The sequence below is a fragment of the Bactrocera neohumeralis genome, chromosome 4 (genome assembly GCF_024586455.1).
Source record: "Bactrocera neohumeralis isolate Rockhampton chromosome 4, APGP_CSIRO_Bneo_wtdbg2-racon-allhic-juicebox.fasta_v2, whole genome shotgun sequence".
Lineage (NCBI taxonomy): Eukaryota > Metazoa > Arthropoda > Insecta > Diptera > Tephritidae > Bactrocera > Bactrocera neohumeralis.
Window position 1 is genome coordinate 269,809 of NC_065921.1, and position 17,295 is coordinate 287,103.

At 32.7% G+C, this 17,295-nt stretch overlaps 3 protein-coding genes across 7 annotated transcripts in view; 2 read left to right on the top strand and 1 right to left on the bottom strand.

Moving 5' to 3' along the window:
• LOC126756521 (rap guanine nucleotide exchange factor 4) overlaps nt 1-8,559 on the top strand; it is a 38,269-nt gene extending 29,710 nt beyond the window's left edge. For all 3 annotated transcript variants that reach the window (XM_050469631.1, XM_050469632.1, XM_050469633.1), the window contains exons 16-21: nt 65-272; nt 329-582; nt 655-825; nt 1,077-1,210; nt 2,928-3,277; nt 3,336-8,559. In XM_050469631.1, the coding sequence (XP_050325588.1) occupies nt 65-272; nt 329-582; nt 655-825; nt 1,077-1,210; nt 2,928-3,277; nt 3,336-3,463 (1,245 nt within the window). In that variant the 3' untranslated portion in view covers nt 3,464-8,559. The remainder of the gene's footprint in view (nt 1-64; nt 273-328; nt 583-654; nt 826-1,076; nt 1,211-2,927; nt 3,278-3,335) is intronic.
• A 3,803-nt stretch (nt 8,560-12,362) lies between these two features.
• Nucleotides 12,363-14,852, top strand: LOC126756523 (aldo-keto reductase family 1 member B1). The gene has a single exon (XM_050469636.1). The coding sequence runs from the start codon at nt 12,491-12,493 to the stop codon at nt 13,541-13,543; it is 1,053 nt and encodes a 350-aa protein (XP_050325593.1). The 5' UTR covers nt 12,363-12,490; the 3' UTR covers nt 13,544-14,852.
• Nucleotides 14,853-14,859: 7 nt separating this feature from the next.
• Nucleotides 14,860-17,143, bottom strand: LOC126756524 (ras-like GTP-binding protein Rho1). Of its 3 annotated transcripts, none has more exons than XM_050469637.1 (6): nt 17,079-17,143; nt 16,906-17,020; nt 16,152-16,312; nt 15,498-15,647; nt 15,361-15,441; nt 14,860-15,302 (listed from the first exon to the last, which is right to left on the bottom strand). In XM_050469637.1, exons 3-6 carry the CDS (start codon nt 16,305-16,307, stop codon nt 15,111-15,113), a joined length of 579 nt encoding a protein of 192 aa, XP_050325594.1. In that variant the 5' UTR covers nt 16,308-16,312; nt 16,906-17,020; nt 17,079-17,143; the 3' UTR covers nt 14,860-15,110. The 3 variants fall into 3 exon arrangements, with proteins under 3 accessions (XP_050325594.1, XP_050325595.1, XP_050325596.1); XM_050469638.1 differs by having other exon boundaries at nt 17,070-17,084; XM_050469639.1 differs by having other exon boundaries at nt 16,996-17,125.
• Between the last annotated feature and the right edge of the window lie 152 nt (nt 17,144-17,295).

A 17,295-nucleotide genomic window follows, 5' to 3' on the forward strand; every position in this document is an offset into this window, starting at 1 on the left:
AAATTACAATTGTTTGTCAAATAAAAATAATATGTCATTAACAAAATTCTATTTCATTTAAAAGGACTTAGCAACTGAAATAGAAGCTGATCAAGAACTGAGTGAAGAAACTAGCATTATACATAATGTTCTTACACAAATGACACGTTATCAGGAGGATCGTAATCAAAACACTGGGCAAAAATGGAAGCTACCACCAAATGGACAACCCATATGTTTATTTAGCGGAAATGCTACACCTTCAAAAACTATTATTCGTCCCGATGACGATAGTATGTTATATGGATTCTTATCAATATAAATTCTTTCAATATGTAACTTGTTATAGTCATATTTCGAGTATACTGTGCCGATCACACATACTGCACTTTAAGATTTCCACTCCATACTACCGCCGGGATAATAAAAGCCTGTGCTGCCGATAAACTGCAATTAAACCGAGGACCTGAAGATCTAGTACTAATCGAAGTAAAATCGAACGGAGAGCGTTCACTCTATAAAGATAACGATGTTAGTATTCCCACTAGCCTCAGCCTGAATGGTCGTCTTTTTGTCTCAGTGAAAGATCACCTGGATGCATTGGTAATAAGTGTATTTAATAATAAATAATTTACATAAAGTAAACACTTAAATTACATACTAATAACTTTTTAGACACCACTCCCTGAACAAGAAGGACCAACTGAAGGCATAGACATTGATTTGGAAATATTGAGCACGAAAGAAATAGCGTACCAAATGACACTTTTTGATTGGGATCTGTTTTGGGCAGTACATGAGTATGAACTTCTGTATCAAACATTTGGGAGACATCACTTTGGCAAAGTGAGGAGAAAATTTTATTTCAATGCTTAAAATCAGTACATTTACGAATGAAAAATCAATTAAGCACAATAAATACTATTTTTCATCATTAATTTTAATTTGAGGAGATTTCCTATTCAATTAAACTACGTACATATGTATATGTATATTTTATTACTCCAATAGTATATACATATGTTGTATATACGAAATTAGTCGTTTTTTATGCATTATAAATTTATAAACTCGAATTAATTTTTTACTTATTTAAGATAACCGCCAATCTAGATGTATTTCTTCGTCGCTTTAATGAATTGCAATTCTGGATCGCAACGGAAATAGTAACTACCAGCAGCATGTGTAAACGTGTTGGATTATTAAGAAAGTTCATCAAATTAGCTGCCTAGTAAGTCAAAGTACTTTTAATTAAAATCTTATGCTAACATCCGCATACACCTATATAAGCCCTGCAGGAAAGTGCTTTAGTACCAAATTGTTTCCTTTTTTAGGCACTGGAAACTATTATTTCGGCTTCAGCTAACAAATTTAACTTTGCGAAATAATGAACTATTTCCTCGCTCGAATTTTTTATAGCTCAGAACTAGACGAGGCAGTGTTGCCAGGAAATTATAAATATTGTTAACTCCTGAAAACGAATTACAAGCTATTGGTAGAAAAATTACTCTTAACAATTCACCACTGGACGCTATAAATATGTATATATTTGTTCAATCAAATTATTCGATATCGTTCCAAATTTATTTACGGCAATACGGGTTTTGCTAACTTGTCGGCTGCTTATAGAGCGCACAGTCAATAAAGACTGGTACGAGTTGGCTCGGTAGGGCCGGCCCTGCGCTTTTTATACTCTTACAATATTTTGCTATGAAGTATTGTTCACCTATGTATAGTATATCTAACTCGATGATCAAGATGATGAGACGAGTTCGAATCCGAATGACTGTCAGTCTGTCGTGCAAGATGTAACTTGAGCAAAAATTAAGATATCGTAATGAAAATTCGTCTTCGCGTTCCTTAGTTAAAAAGTACGAGTTTGTAGATGGGCATAATCGGTCTACTGTCACACCCACAAAACGCCATTAACCAAAAATTTTTAAAGTTCCAAACCTAACCAATAAATAAGAACCCCGCTCACTCACCATATAACAGTACAGTTAAAAACTACCAAAAGTGTAGTAAACTAATAACTAAATAAGACAGAGACATTAGCTTGGGACACAACCGACCGATTTCAAATAAAATTAGTAGGTGAAATTCTTTATAATGTCACCATATGACCAAAAATTTCCCAAATCCAACCAAAACTGTTCAAACCCCTAATTACCGAATATGTGTACCACAGTATCTATAGTTGACTTTTGACCGAAAATATCGCTCTGATATCTGCAAAATCACAGAATGCTCGATGCACAATGGTTTAAGATGTCAGCTGTTGGCCTTTCTATGTTGGAAAACTTAGATGATAAACCGCTAAGAATGTATCAAACGAATGATAAGAGATATTGAACAAAAACCCCTGTACTAGTGCTAAATTGATATTGAAGCTATCACCAACTCGGAAGAATTTGGTGCAATTGTTCTAGTTCTTGATCTCTGTATCCGTCTAACCAATACTACTGTGATCAAATTGAAAGGTGAATTGTTAATTTATACTTCGCGTGATTTTCGAATCGGTAAATTGGTAGTACTGTTACTTCGATTTTTACTATGTCTGAATTTATTGAACAAAGAAGTGCGATAATGCATATTGCATTGGTTATTCGTGATCATTTCGCCACATTTTCAACTAATATCGTGCCGCAACTACCGCATTCGCTGATTTGCCGTCGTGTAACTTCTTGCTATTCAGCAAATTCACATGACCACTACGAGGATATAAAAGCTAAATCGACAAAGGCGCTGATGGCAATCATGACGGAGGATTTTTCCAAGTGCTATGATGACTGGAAAATTTGTTAGCATAAGTGTATTGCAGCGAAAGGGGATTACTTTAAAGAAGATGAAATGGGCAAAATTCACCTTTCAATTTGATCACAGTAGTATATAAATTTATCCGATATATGTATATTATTATATACTATATTATTATAAATTATACCTAGCTGCAAGGAATATCAGAATCTGAATGCTTTCTTTGCCATCACAATGGGCCTTTCAAATATGGCCGTTTTGCGCCTCACGCAAACCTGGGAGAAAATACCTTCGAAATTTCGAAAACTCTTCCAGGAATTCGAAGCTCTCATCGATCCCAGTCGCAATCATCGTGCGTACCGTGTTTATGTAGGCAAACTGCAACCGCCAGTAATACCATTCATGCCACTCTTACTGAAAGATATGACTTTTGCCCATGAAGGTAATAAAACTAGTTTAGAAGGTCTGGTTAATTTCGAGAAAATGCATATGATGGCGCAGACTATGCGCACCATTCGCTTCTGCCGTTCACGGAGTTTAGGTAAATTACTTTTATGGGATATTTCAATTCGATTTTTAAACATTTCTTTTAATTTAAGGACTGGAGCCACCATCACCGAAGAGTGAGGGAGAAGTGCGGTCATACATTAGTTGCCTCCGCGTAATTGACAACCAGCGGGTTTTGACAGCTATGTCACAAAAAATTGAACCAATACGCAAAGTATAAAGTAAATAGTGTTCTCGACACAACTCTTACATTACCTGTTAACTCAAATCCATATTTATTAAAGCTTTTTATTAATTATGCTTTAAAGTAGAATGCTAATACATTACTCTAACAAATATATAATACATAATAAGGAAATTATATGTACATATGTACATATGTGCATTTGGTACCTATTTAAGTGGTGAACTAAAGCTTAAATGAGTCCCAGTGTTGCATATTTATAAAGGCACTGTCACAAAGTCAAAATATACATACATACTCATACATACACATACTTGAATACTTTCGTTTTCATTTCTTGCAAACAAATTACATTTTATTTACAACAACCCAATGTAAATCTTATGAAAACCCTTTCAATATATCTTATGTTTAATGTTTGGTATATTTACTTATATTTTTTTTGTATTTTTGGTCGTCCCATTGAGGTCATAGTTACATAAATTCCATACCAATGTTATGTAATATGTAAATTGGTGTACAATAATAACTAAACATCCTGGAAACTATGAACCACGATTTTTGTGCATTGCAATACTCATAAAAATCGGGGACTGACCGACAGTTGATTAATTTAACATTTTAATTTTTTCCAGAACTATTAATTTATTTATATAACGTCTTATTTTCGTTATACAACCAGCGAAATAATTATAAAAGCAGCAAAATTGTTTTCATTTTAAAGTTGAAATAATTGTTTTATTTTTAATCAAAAACAGTAAGTTGGAAATACAATATACAAAAAAGGCAGTTAACATATTAACGATTTTCTGCCATTTTAAAAAGATGTGCGCCATTATCGTTTATAACTTCTTCTAGACGTGAGTGTACAACTCTTTATCTTTTATAATAAATTTTGTAAAAAAATTTGTTGAAGTATTTTTCTGAATATTTAAAAACAGCGAATATCGTTTTGCCGCCCCCAAGATGTTGCGCCCGAGGCGACGGCCCCCTTCATATTCCTTCCATACATGAATAGTATGTACACTATTACTATACCGCGATGATCTTCGTTTTAGTTGTGAAAAAAAGGAGAACCTCAATTTTATCTGATATTCTAATGTACATTCGTATTTGTATTTGTTACATTTTGAAATTTTTCGGCAATCATATCTTCCAAAATATCTTTTTTCCAATTTTCACAATCTGTATGTCCTTTCTAATACCATTAGAAATATATTAAGTTCCATAGTGACCGGTTAAGTGGATTCCGCGTGAAAATGTCACAAACTTTCACATTCATAATATTCGTATGGATTGTTATTAAAATCAATCAGCAAATAGGAGATAGTATAATTATTAATTGATTGATATCTATTTCTCCAATAGCACATTCATAGGTGTTTATCTGTGCCTACTGTCTCTGTGACAAATCGCGAACATTAGCTGAAAGGCTTATATTATTTTCGGTAAATATTCATTTCGCTAACGTTTTCATTTAAATGGGAAAACATGAGAGGCAGGTAAAGGTGGACAAAACGCTGAATGAATTTCTATAACTATTACTTATGTGTGTGCTCGTATTTTTTGGCTCTGATTGAGTTGCATCAAACACAAATGCTACCACGAGTTTAATCATTAAATATTTTCTTTAAGTTTAAAGCTAACAATTAAATCTACAAATGTATGTACCAAAATTAAGAAATTAAATTGCGCATTACAATAATATATTTTATGAAGAAATATTATTCATGTAGTAATAATGTAAATAATCATATAAATATATTTATGTATTTATATATATACATATATATATATATATATATATACATTCGTATATATTAAAGACTTTAGCATATACTGTAGAGCGATATCTTCGTTACTTACAAATGCGTTAGTTCGTAATTACATAAACACCAAAAACTTCAATATATTTATTGACCCTTATACACATACCAGATGGTACATAAAAATGTATGTTGGAATTATTATTTAATTAAAATATTTACCACCATTTATAGCTGTAAGAAATTTTATTAATATATGAAAAACTTTAATAAATCTACGTAAGCTACTTTTCTTCGATCTATTAAAATCAAAATATTAGGGAATCACAAAAAGTCTGTAGATTGGTAAGCAATTGTCACACTTGTAAATTACAAAGGGATTAATAATTTCATATTCTCTTCAAAACATATACAAAACCTTTTATTCTCAAGCAAGTTATGTTTGTATTACATCAGTACTAAGAGTCTTAAGTCTTAGATCTATGTACAGAAAACCTTAAAAAGCCAAACACCCAATGGTTTCTTAAAAAACGAATTTTGTATTTATAAATATGTAAATTTAGATCATTTCAGTTTGCATTGACAATTCTAAATGTATAACACCAAACCGCAACACACACAACAGTGACAATGAAAATTTACATATATACAAAAGCCTTTTATTACTTTATCTATAACAAATTTCAAATGTCGTCCATTTACCATTAAGTACTATTAACCAATAATAAATGTATTTACATAAAATCAAATACTTAATGTCGGTAGACAGTAAGTTTGCTCCAAGAAAGTCGGATAATCTCTAGTACCTACATATGTATATTATTATTTAAAATACAAATTTACAATAAGATTCAAATTAAGGTAATTTACTTTTTTCTCGAACAGAGATTACAAAAATTGTTAATTAGCATCGCTAATTTTTCTGTATTTTATTAATTTATTCGTACACGCCTTTATACAAAATCTAAACATTTATTAATAACAATTTAGAGTAAATTAGCATTAAAATATGACAGTATAAAGATAGATGTTAATGTGATTAGATTTGACAATCTTAAAGTTACACAATGAGATTAGAACTCTACATTTTACCTGTAATAATCACCGATAATATATACCGTATATTGATGTGTCCCAAAACTATTGCAACAAAAGCGCATTCAAATATAATATAACCAAGTGTATACATAAAAACTTAAGCTGACTGTTGTAGACTTAAAATTAACATACCTCAACTACGATCCAAGAGACATTAAGTACCAAAATTTTCTTGCATATACATACATACATACATACATACGTACATACATTAGAGATCCGCACGAGTGGTTCAGGCAAATATGAATAAGATTACAAGCATTTTTTTGGAAATTATGCATATGTTTTCGTTTTAACCGAAAAAACAACTCATATAATCGAAAGATAACTATTTCGATTTGCTGTTATTGTTGATGTAGCGGATTACATACATATGTCCCCTCCATTTGCGGGAAGCTCAAATTACATACATAAGTCTTTATTTCGACGGAGTTGAACCAACTGGAGAGGATGGTTAGATGAGTTGGCTTCACTTGGCATGCAAAGAGGTGGTAGGTGTCATGCCAACATCTCTCTGCTTACTAGGTTCAGTATATATGTCGGAGCCAGTTTTAAAAAAGTGGGAGGTTATCCTACTGCAATATCCAGAAAGAAAATGCGCGAACCAATTCGGTATGCCCGTATGGGTAACACAATAACATATATACATGGATATGCATGTATGTACATGTCGGTATGTCTTAATTAATGAATTAAAAAATGTATATGACAATGCACCTGCTGGTCTTTGGTACTCGTACACATTTGATTTCCAAAGGCATTCTCTTTTAACATATGAGCATACTATGTACACACACATAATTAAAGATTTGTAATTATTCCTTTGTTAAAAATTAAAAATTTATTAAAGATACATTTATGTATATGTAATATTTTATTAAAATATCTCATAAGTCAACCGGAGGTACACAAATCATTATATTGAAAAACAAACAAGGTCCAAAAACTATTAGAGCTACACCCATCCCCACAAGAACAGTGACAGTCATCTTGCTGGTAGTTTGACAGTCAAAGCTGAACAAATTTTGTCAGTGCGCAGAACAAAGTTTCTATCATTTTCTTAAGGGCCTTGTGGAAAAACTGATGAAAACAATCGTATATGTGTAAGTTTGCATCGCCCAATACATGGGTATTCGTACGTGATTCTCTATATAGTATACCTATACTGTTCAATCTCATGCCTTTTTCTGAGTCATTGCTGACTAATAATCCATCAAAGCTAAAAATTGTCCGTAATTACTGAAAAGCTGTCATAGCAGCAACTTGACAATTATACCATAAATCTATCACAAGTGAAAAATTCTTAATTCTTCAAAGTATGGAATTAAACAATAAATTATTATGAAAAATAATTTTGCTGATCCCTGCGTACGGCTTTCTTCAATTCTTGGATATTTCAGAATAGAAAAATGGCTAAATAAAAATAAAAATTTACAAATAATATGTACACGTATGTTCATATTTTTATTTGAAACTTATTTAACTAACTTATTTAAATTTGAAAATTCCTCCCTTTCATAGAAATGTATATTTTGAACACAAATCTCAAAAGTTTTGGTTTATGGCAAGGTACATATAAAGCTACATACATAAGTAGGTATTTCAAAACTTCTCTAATCTCCTAAGGAAATGCGTGCTGCCTCTTTGGCGTACAAAAAACAAGCTTTTGCAAAAACTGTAAACATTGTAAAATAGAGTAAAACCCAATACGCTGCAATATTCACACATATTGTACATCAGTGGTCTCTCATGCCGACCACTGATAATGATGGAACTGCCACAGTGTCAGGGAGCACGAAAATGAGAACTATGTAACCTTACATTTTGCGAATTTTGCTTATTCGTTCGGGAAACAAGCAATTCCTTGCTTTTTTATTAATTTTAAATATTTTATGAGAAACAGAATTATTTTGGACCTTAAAAACTTTGACTTTATCGTACTTAAATAACCTAAACCACAAACTGTAATTCAAATAGCAAAATGCATTCCTAATCAGAAAGAATTTCGTGCAGGGAACATTTCCCTTAGCGATACAACCATACGCGATTTCGTTTCCTCGCTGTCTCGACAATGACTGAACCATTGAGCGTTAGTGTACGTCTGAAGCTAGCTTGTGCAATAGAAATGCAGACCACTGTTGTCCATACATACATATGGGTGTACATATGAACCTATGTACCTACAAATGTAAACACGTTTCAACCAGATTCACTGTAAGAAGAAAAACTCCAATTAACTATAAGCAACTAAGCATAACAGAACAAAAACCAGACCAGATAAAAAACTTTATGATATCCAAAAGATTTAGAAAAAAGCTTAACACTGAAATAAAATCGAGCAATATTGTATTTCAAATTTTTATAGTAATTGTTTGTTCAATTTACACGAAATCAACACTTATGTGAATATATGTATGTATGAACTTATACAATAATGATACAACTATGTATTTCTTTAAAAACTTTTATTAATAACGTTAAAAATAAATTTCCAATAAATACAAAGGCATCAAAATACTGTTTTTTTATTAAAACACCTAACCAACGACACTGACCAAACCAAGATGAAAGTTATTATTATATATGTACATATACAATGTACATACATAGATACATACATACATACATACATACATATGTACATCTGAAAAAAATATTAGGCTACTGTATTTCATATTTGTAAGGCACTTTTGAGATTAGATTTCGCAAAAAAGATCGGAAATTATCTAGAAACGAACATTTTTAAATCATATTTGTATAAATTTTAACCAATTATTAATATAATAATTTTTCACATAAATCACCTCTACTCTGAGAGTACCTTAATATTATGACAGTGAAACAAATTATCGACCAGCAGTTATTTTTTATTATACATAGATAGAAAAAAGTCTTGCTTTGAGAGTTTAATCAATGTACTTACATATCCGGGCATACAAACAGGTGAAGACAATAGTAAATTTGTTAAATGAAGGCTTTTCGAAAGCCGATTTCATTTTTAATAATACACTAATAGGTAATCGAAAAAGTCTCTTCGTATTTCTAATCAAACTGCAAATATTTTTTTTATATTTATAACAATAAATAAATAAAGAAATATGCACCATTTTGGTCGACCACTTGTAGCCATTTTTCCGCTAGAATCCATCAGTGTAACGGCGGAATACGTAGAGCGCGACAGACTGCAAGCGACATCTGTCAAATATTAAAATACACACGTTCTTATGGACGCAGTTATGTAGTTGTGCAGCTGCCTCAATAACTGCGTCCTTAAGAATATGTGTAATTTAATATTTGACAGATGTCGCTTGCAGTCTGTCGCGCTCTATGTGTTCCGGGCGTAAATCGGAATTTTCAGAACGGAAGCGAGCGAACCATTGTTGTGCTACACGAACTGATGCAACATCGTCTCCGTAAACTTGACTATTTTCACTCATTTTTGAACAGCTGTAACTTTTTTTTCAACTTCCCCGAATTCAATTTTATTTTTGATAAATGAAGCTTAAAATCCCCCTTTATATACATACATATACACTATATGGTATAACACAATGTGATTGGTAGCACTTGAGATATACGACTGCAGGTACATCTATGTACATAAAATACTAAAAGATTTTATCGACTACCCAATATTTACATTCTTATGAAATTAACTTGAAAGGCGAAACTCGTTATATTCAATTTTGAAGGTATACGGAAGGCAAGAAACTAAATTCATATTATATACAAGAATGAAAAAAAAACAGGGCTGGGATTTAGAATAGCATCCCTGGATTTCGGGAATTAAATGGGAATCGATGGATAGGTGACGTTCTCCAGATCACGAAAATGTATATACATATGTATGTACAAATATAATTGCCGCTGAGATGCGTTTTAAAGATATTTGCATTTAAAGTTGAAAAATTGACAACTTTTACATTGATAGTTTGTATATTGTGAATAACTTTTTCACTTATATTATGCACTTTCACTTGCTAACACTTCACTATAACGTTTCTGTATATTAATTTTTTAATATTTGTTGTAAATAAAGCTTTATTTTAATTATTTTATTTTAGTTACAATTCTCTGCATTTGCCCAATAAAAAAAGTGTTGCCATGGTTATTTTTTTTCCGCGCCGCGCTTCAAAAAAAATAACCAATGCAATCCTTTTTTATTGTGCAAATGAGAAGAGAATTGGAATATCCGGGCCTTTAATTGAGAAGGTGCCTCTGCCCAGCTGATTTATGTCCTTGTTAGAGTAAAGGCTGACATCACTGCCGTCCAAGAAATGTTATGGACGGGGCAAGGACTGAAGCGAGGAGGTCCTTGTGGCATTTGCTACCATGACCATGTAAAGGGTGGGCAAAGAAGGTATCTTCACCCTGGTGGATGAGCGCCTAGCCACAATCCGCATCAAAGCGAAATTCTCAACATATCGCTGATTTGGATGGTTGGAGCCCACCTATCATTGCTTCCCCCGCCACGATGTCAAAATCGTGCTTGGCGACTTTTACGCCAAGATGAACGAAAAATGTATCTTCGGCCCAACGTTCGGTAAATTCAGCCTCCATGATGAAACATTCGCAAATGGGTTAGGACTGATAGACTTCGCTGAGCCCCGAAATATGGTTATATGTAGTACTGCATTCCAGCATAGAAAAATTCATTAAGCTACCTGGCTGTCTAAGGTCCTCACATTGACTATGACCACTATCTTGTTACAGCCAAGATATGCACTCGCCTCTGTGCAGCAAAAGACGCACGTCAACAAGCACAAGGAAGCTTCAGCGTCGAGAAGCTGCATTCACAACAGACAGCCGAACGATTTACTACTCAACTTGTACTCCTGCTCTCTGAGAGCACTCGTCAGCAACTTGGTATAAGGGAACTGTGGGACGGTATTTCAAGCACTTTGCGTACAGCTACAAACGAAACCATTGTTTTTCGAAAAATGTAAAAGAACTGCAGGTACGATGAGGAGTGTCGTGTCGCAGTAGTGAGAAAACAGACAATTTATTGCCGGTCACGCTATTCAAATACGGCGGCGAAAAGCTGATAAGGAGCAAGCATCAGCTTCTTTGTAGAATATAGTCGAACGAAAGCATGCTCGACGATTGGAGCTTAAATGTGCTTTGCCCAATCCACAAAAAGGGATCACAGTCTGCGTCAACTACCTCCATAAGCTACCTGCCACCTACCATACCATAAGCTACCATAAGCGAGCGTATTGTGTGAAAGATTAAAGCCCACTGTCGACAAACTTATTGGTGTGGCTCAAAACCTGGAAAATCAACATTTGACCAAATATTCACCATGCGCCAAATCTTGGAAAAGACCAGTGAAAAGAGGATCGACACTCACCACCTCTTCGTTGATCTCAAAGCTGCTTTAGATAGATTTAGGCATTTGACAGCATGAAAAGAAAATGTCTGAATTTGCGCAATACCAAAAGTTCAGTCAGGAGAGGGAAAGACCTCTCCGAGCCGTTCGATACCAAACGAGGTTTCAGACAAGGCGACTCCTTATGGAGGGACTTCGAGCTGCAGAGCTGAATCGAGTTCAGCTTCAAGATCCAACGCAACAGTTGTTCGGACCTTGTAGGCAATTGAGAAGTAAAATCCTCTCACGACGAACAAAGACCAAACTCGTTTAAGTATCACTCAAAGACCAGGTGGAGAAGGATCTGACCACACTTGGAATCTCTAATTGTCGCCAAAAGGCGAAAAAGAAACCGCTATGACCGCGTAGACAGTGTCTACGCCAATAAAGAAAAAAGAGAAGTAATAAAAATAAACTTGAATTTATTAGAAATACTCTTAAACTAACTCGAAATTTCAGTCGAATATAATTTTTCAATAAAAGGTAAACTATTGTTAATAATTTAATTTCAGTTTTGATATTTTCCATTATGAAAAATTATAACTGAAAAGCTAGATGTGTGCAAAACCGTTTATACGAGTGGAGCAATGGCAAACAATTATTTTTGATACATACATAAGTATGTACATATGTACATCGCATTTTCACATTCTTCTTCTTTCTGATACCTATATATACTGGCACTTTGAAAACAAACCTTATATTTTTATTCAAAGATCTGCTCCAACTATGTATTAGACGCTCTCTGTTGTCGCTCAGCGCGAAAAACTTTCAGTGAAAATAATTGAATTCGCCTGATTATAATCTTTAGATCGGCTTATATAAATACGTATGTATATACTTTACCAAGTCACTCCGTGTCGAAAAGTGTATCGCAATAATAACATAAATATTACGTCGATATCAACTTGCCTTAGCCATAAAAAAATTGTGAAATTGTATCAAATGGTTTCTTTAGCGCCAAGAATTAAACTTAGCAATGGTCAGCAGATTCCAGCAATCGGTCTCGGCACTTGGCGATCGCATGAATCAGATGCAGAGCGTTCGGTAAAAGATGCGATAGATTTAGGTTACAGACATATCGACACAGCATTCGTATATGAAAATGAAAAGGAAGTTGGAAGTGCTATCAATTCAAAGATTGCTGAAGGTATCGTTAATCGTGAAGACATATTTGTTGTCACAAAATTGGGTGGCATTCATCACGATCCACAATTAGTGGAGCATGCTTGTCGCAAAAGTCTCTCCAATCTGGGATTAAGCTACATCGATTTATATCTGATGCACTTTCCTGTAGGTCAAATTCACAAAGGTGACGATAATGTACACGGAACATTAGAACTCTCCGATGTAGACTACCTGGATACTTGGCGAGCTATGGAGAAGTTAGTGGATTTGGGCTTAGTAATCGGAATTGGTCTTTCTAACTTCAATAAGCAACAAACACAGCGCATATTACAAGAGTGTCGCATACGTCCTTTAGTCAACCAGGTGGAGTGCCACCCAGGCTTTAATCAAAAAAAACTAATTGCGTTTTCAAAACAATGTGAAATTGTTATCACAGCGTATTGCCCTTTAGCACGGCCCAAGCCAGATCAACAGTGGCCACCATTCCTTTACGATAGTACTGCAAAGGATTTATCTAAAAAATATGGAAAAACACCAGCACAAATATGTTTACGTTATCTGGTACAATTGGGCGCTATACCGATTCCAAAATCGGTTTCCAAGAGTCGCATAGCGGAAAATTTTGCAATTTTCGATTTTGAAATAAACGACGAAGATATGAAAATAATTGATGACTACAATACCGGTCAGCGATTGATACCTTTTTCTGGTATGAGTCACCACAAGTATTTTCCATTCAATTCCAACGACGAGTAGCAATTTATATATTATTATATATGTATATATGTTTGTATGTTTGTTTTAAATAAATATATACTTACATATTACTTATAGATATATGTAAATTTTACACAATTAAAAGTTTTTTTTTTGTACAATTATACATTGTACAAATGTAAATATATAGAACTGTTGGAAATTGAAATTTATCTACAGACCACTTATATAAAATATGTGCCTCTGACACAAATAATTTATTGGTATCCAATATACATATGTATATCAATAAAAAAAATATTAATTCATAATTTCATGCAAAAATTATAATTCACGGTTCTAATTATGTTTATAACAACCGAACCCTATGTTAAAACGCTACCCGATTTAATTTCCAATATAAACCCTGAAGATATACGTTGAAAAAATTTTCATAACCCAATTCGATATAAATATATGTATAGTCAATGAAAATTAAAAGTTTGAATTTAAAAAATTGTATACCTCTACAGCCGATGACTTTGTTCCTCGAAGTAATCGTGTAATAAAACACAGATTATTGATAAACTACAACACCCGGCCCACTTCACTAGTCTTTAAAGCTTTAATAATATAATAGAGCAATTTTTTGTTGAATATTTTATTTTTATTACACAATTTTACATTTGAAATTAAATGCATCAATTTGAAAAAATTAGAATTGATTTCGAAAAAACTAAAACCTAAGCTTTTTCAAAGAAATACATAAACTCTTAAACAGAGCTTTAGTCTCTTATATTTTTATTCGTTTTATTTATTATTAAAATACTTATGTTTTTTTTTAGATGGTCTCATTGCTAAACATTAAGTTATCTGGAAAAATGGATGCGTCGATTTTTTATATATTATATTTTGTTGTTTATATAAACCGTAGTTTTAAAATTTTTATATAAGACATTTTTCTTCAAAATGGTAGGTTTCGTGTTTTGTTTTAAATATTACAAAATTATTACCATCGATCTTCTTAGTATTTATTACTGGTAGTAAAATGTAGCAAAATTCACAAATACTTATTTTTTGTTGTTTTTGGTGGTTGTTTATTCTTTTGTTTTTATATTACTTATTGTATTTCAAAAACAAAAAATGGAGACAACAAAATCTATACTAATGCATTCAAAAATATTGTTTTGATATTTAGAAATGATTTTCTTGCTGCTTGCACTCTCGTGTTTGTGCATATGTGCGTGTATGCATGCAGATTTTGCAGATTTGTTGCAGTTCCCACTTTTTAACCCACAAATACCTCTCCTATTTTAAAACCTACAGTTCCCAATTGCCGTTTTTTTTTTGATTCTTAATTATCAGGATCTCTCAAATATTTTTTCCTCCAATGCATAGTGTATAATTAGATTTCTACATTATTCGTTTACTGCTAAATACATGTTTACAATATATAATAGTTTCATTTAAATAAAATACGATTATTAATTAATAATCAATTAATCATGATCAAGAATTCAATCAAAAACATTTGATGACGCTCGTTTAAAAAGAGGAAATAAAAAAATCGGGAGTGCGTGGTTTTGCCTTGTTTTACGTGTAACATGTTTTGTATAGGCTTGCTCTTTTAGAGCAAAAGGCATTTGGTCTTCTTCCTCTTCTTGACTTGTAATGCAGCCCTGGTAGCCGTTTCGAAGACATCTCTTACACCTTCCTTAGACTTAGCTGAACATTCCAAATAAGCAAAGGCATTGATTTTCTCAGCCATAGCACGACCCTCCTGAGGCTTAACAGGCTCCTGTTTCATTTTGGCCAGATCCTAAAAGTTATACAAAAATTACACCTTTATTTGAACAAATTTCGATTTCATAACATACACGAATAGTGTTGGGATCATTTCGCAAATCCTTTTTATTGCCCACCAAAATTATGGGAACATTTGGACAAAAATGTTTAACCTAAAAATATTTTGGAATCTCGTTAATACGCTATTACTACGAAACAATAGATTAACCTCTGGAGTCCATTTTTCGGGAATATTCTCTAATGAATCAGGCGAATCCACCGAAAAGCACATCAGAATGACATCCGTATCTGGGTAACTTAATGGTCGAAGTCTGTCATAATCTTCTTGCCCAGCAGTGTCCCATAAGGCCAACTCAACCTAAATTGATAGTAAAAAAAATGTTAATTAGTGCAAATATAATTATTTTGCTATTAAAATCCTAAGGAATACTGTTTAGCAATGTATAAATAAAGCTATAGGGAGTAAGAAGGTATGTGAAAATGCTCAAATATAAGTTTAGTTAGGTTTTATTTCAAGTATATTACTATATGCGTTTTTTGACAAATATTTAAGATACTTGACAAGTTTACAGACTTGTTTTAAAATATTTAATAAATCTGCTAACGTCGATTTCACAAAATCAATTTTAATTAACATATTTTTAATATTTAGATTTTATAAACAGTAACTTTTCAAAAAAAAAAATTGTCGGTGTAGGTGTTGTAATAACATATAGAGTAATCACATTAACAAACTTTAAAAACGAAAAAAAAACTTTACTTCATTTTACTGTGTTAGATATACATAAGTATTTATTTTAATACATAAAATATTATAAATTTATAAAATACTCTTACTTTTGATATTTATATTCCAACTTACTTGTTTACCGTCAACTTCAATATCCGCAACGTAGTTTTCAAAAACCGTTGGAACATATACCTCGGGAAACTGATCTTTACTAAAAACAATTAGAAGACAAGTCTTACCACAGGCACCATCGCCGACAATCACCAACTTTTTTCGAATCGTCGTCATTGGTTCTGTAAAAAATGACATCACAAAATAAATCACTTTGTTGGAAACAATAATTCTACATATGCTTATATAGTATATGCAAAAGTTGATATTTTTAACTGTTTCTAAGGTTGTGTACATGCAAAATCATTTTATTGGGCGGTAATATTTTGTGGGATGATAGGTGTTACTAGTGACTTCCATTCTGTTTAGTATTAATTGTTAATTAAATCGACAACATTAACACCAATGTTAAAATAATTTTCTCTTATCAAAAACATAACCCAATTTCCTGAACTCATTAAGGATTACAAGGTATTCATCAAACTTTTCGACGATCCTAAATGGCAACCCCAGCAAAAAATAACTCTTTTGGAACCCTCCGCGAAACGGAACCATCGCGGACGTCATCGCAATCGCCAGCACATCTAACATCACAATAATCACCTTCATTATTACCACAACTCAGCAATCATTGTCATCGCCCATTCGCAGTTTCTTATGTGGAATTTTTTCTAATCACTCATACCCGCACCCCGAAATAATTGTAGAAATTGATTTCATCTATTGACAATTGAAAATTTGTTTCTACTGTTTGAGGTTCACAATTTTCACTTACACAATTTGAAGTATTTTACAGTCGCACACTCGACAAAATCGACAACTGGGACAAAAAAATGTGAATGGTCCTATTAAATTGCCTTCCTACCAGTATTTTCTTTGTAGGCAAATTCCTGCAAAATTAAATTTATTTTAAATCGTTTTCTCCGATAAATTTATTACTTTTCACACGAATAGCCCGAAAATGATGATGAACAACGCCTTTAAAACACAAGTGACGATTGGACCCGATGGCAATTCAGTAATGCCAATCAAACACGTAAAATTACCCTATAAATTGAGAATTTATATTAACAACCTCTTGGAATTCAAAGAAAATTGATACAAATAAAGTTTACACAGTCTTAACCTACTCATTTAATGAAATTACAAAAATTAATATAACAGA

What these genes read in the sequence shown, in the direction of transcription:
- LOC126756523 (XM_050469636.1), top strand. Translation starts at nt 12,491, where the DNA reads ATGTATATACTTTACCAAGTCACTCCGTGTCGAAAAGTGTATCGCAAT.
- LOC126756524 (XM_050469637.1), bottom strand. Translation starts at nt 16,307, where the DNA reads ATGACGACGATTCGAAAAAAGTTGGTGATTGTCGGCGATGGTGCCTGT. An exon ending in TTGAAGTTGACGGTAAACAA is followed by an intron (nt 15,648 to 16,151) that starts GTAAGTTGGAAT and finishes CTATCAATTTAG; the next exon opens with GTTGAGTTGGCCTTATGGGA. An exon ending in ATGATCCCAACACTATTCGT is followed by an intron (nt 15,303 to 15,360) that starts GTATGTTATGAA and finishes TATAACTTTTAG; the next exon opens with GATCTGGCCAAAATGAAACA.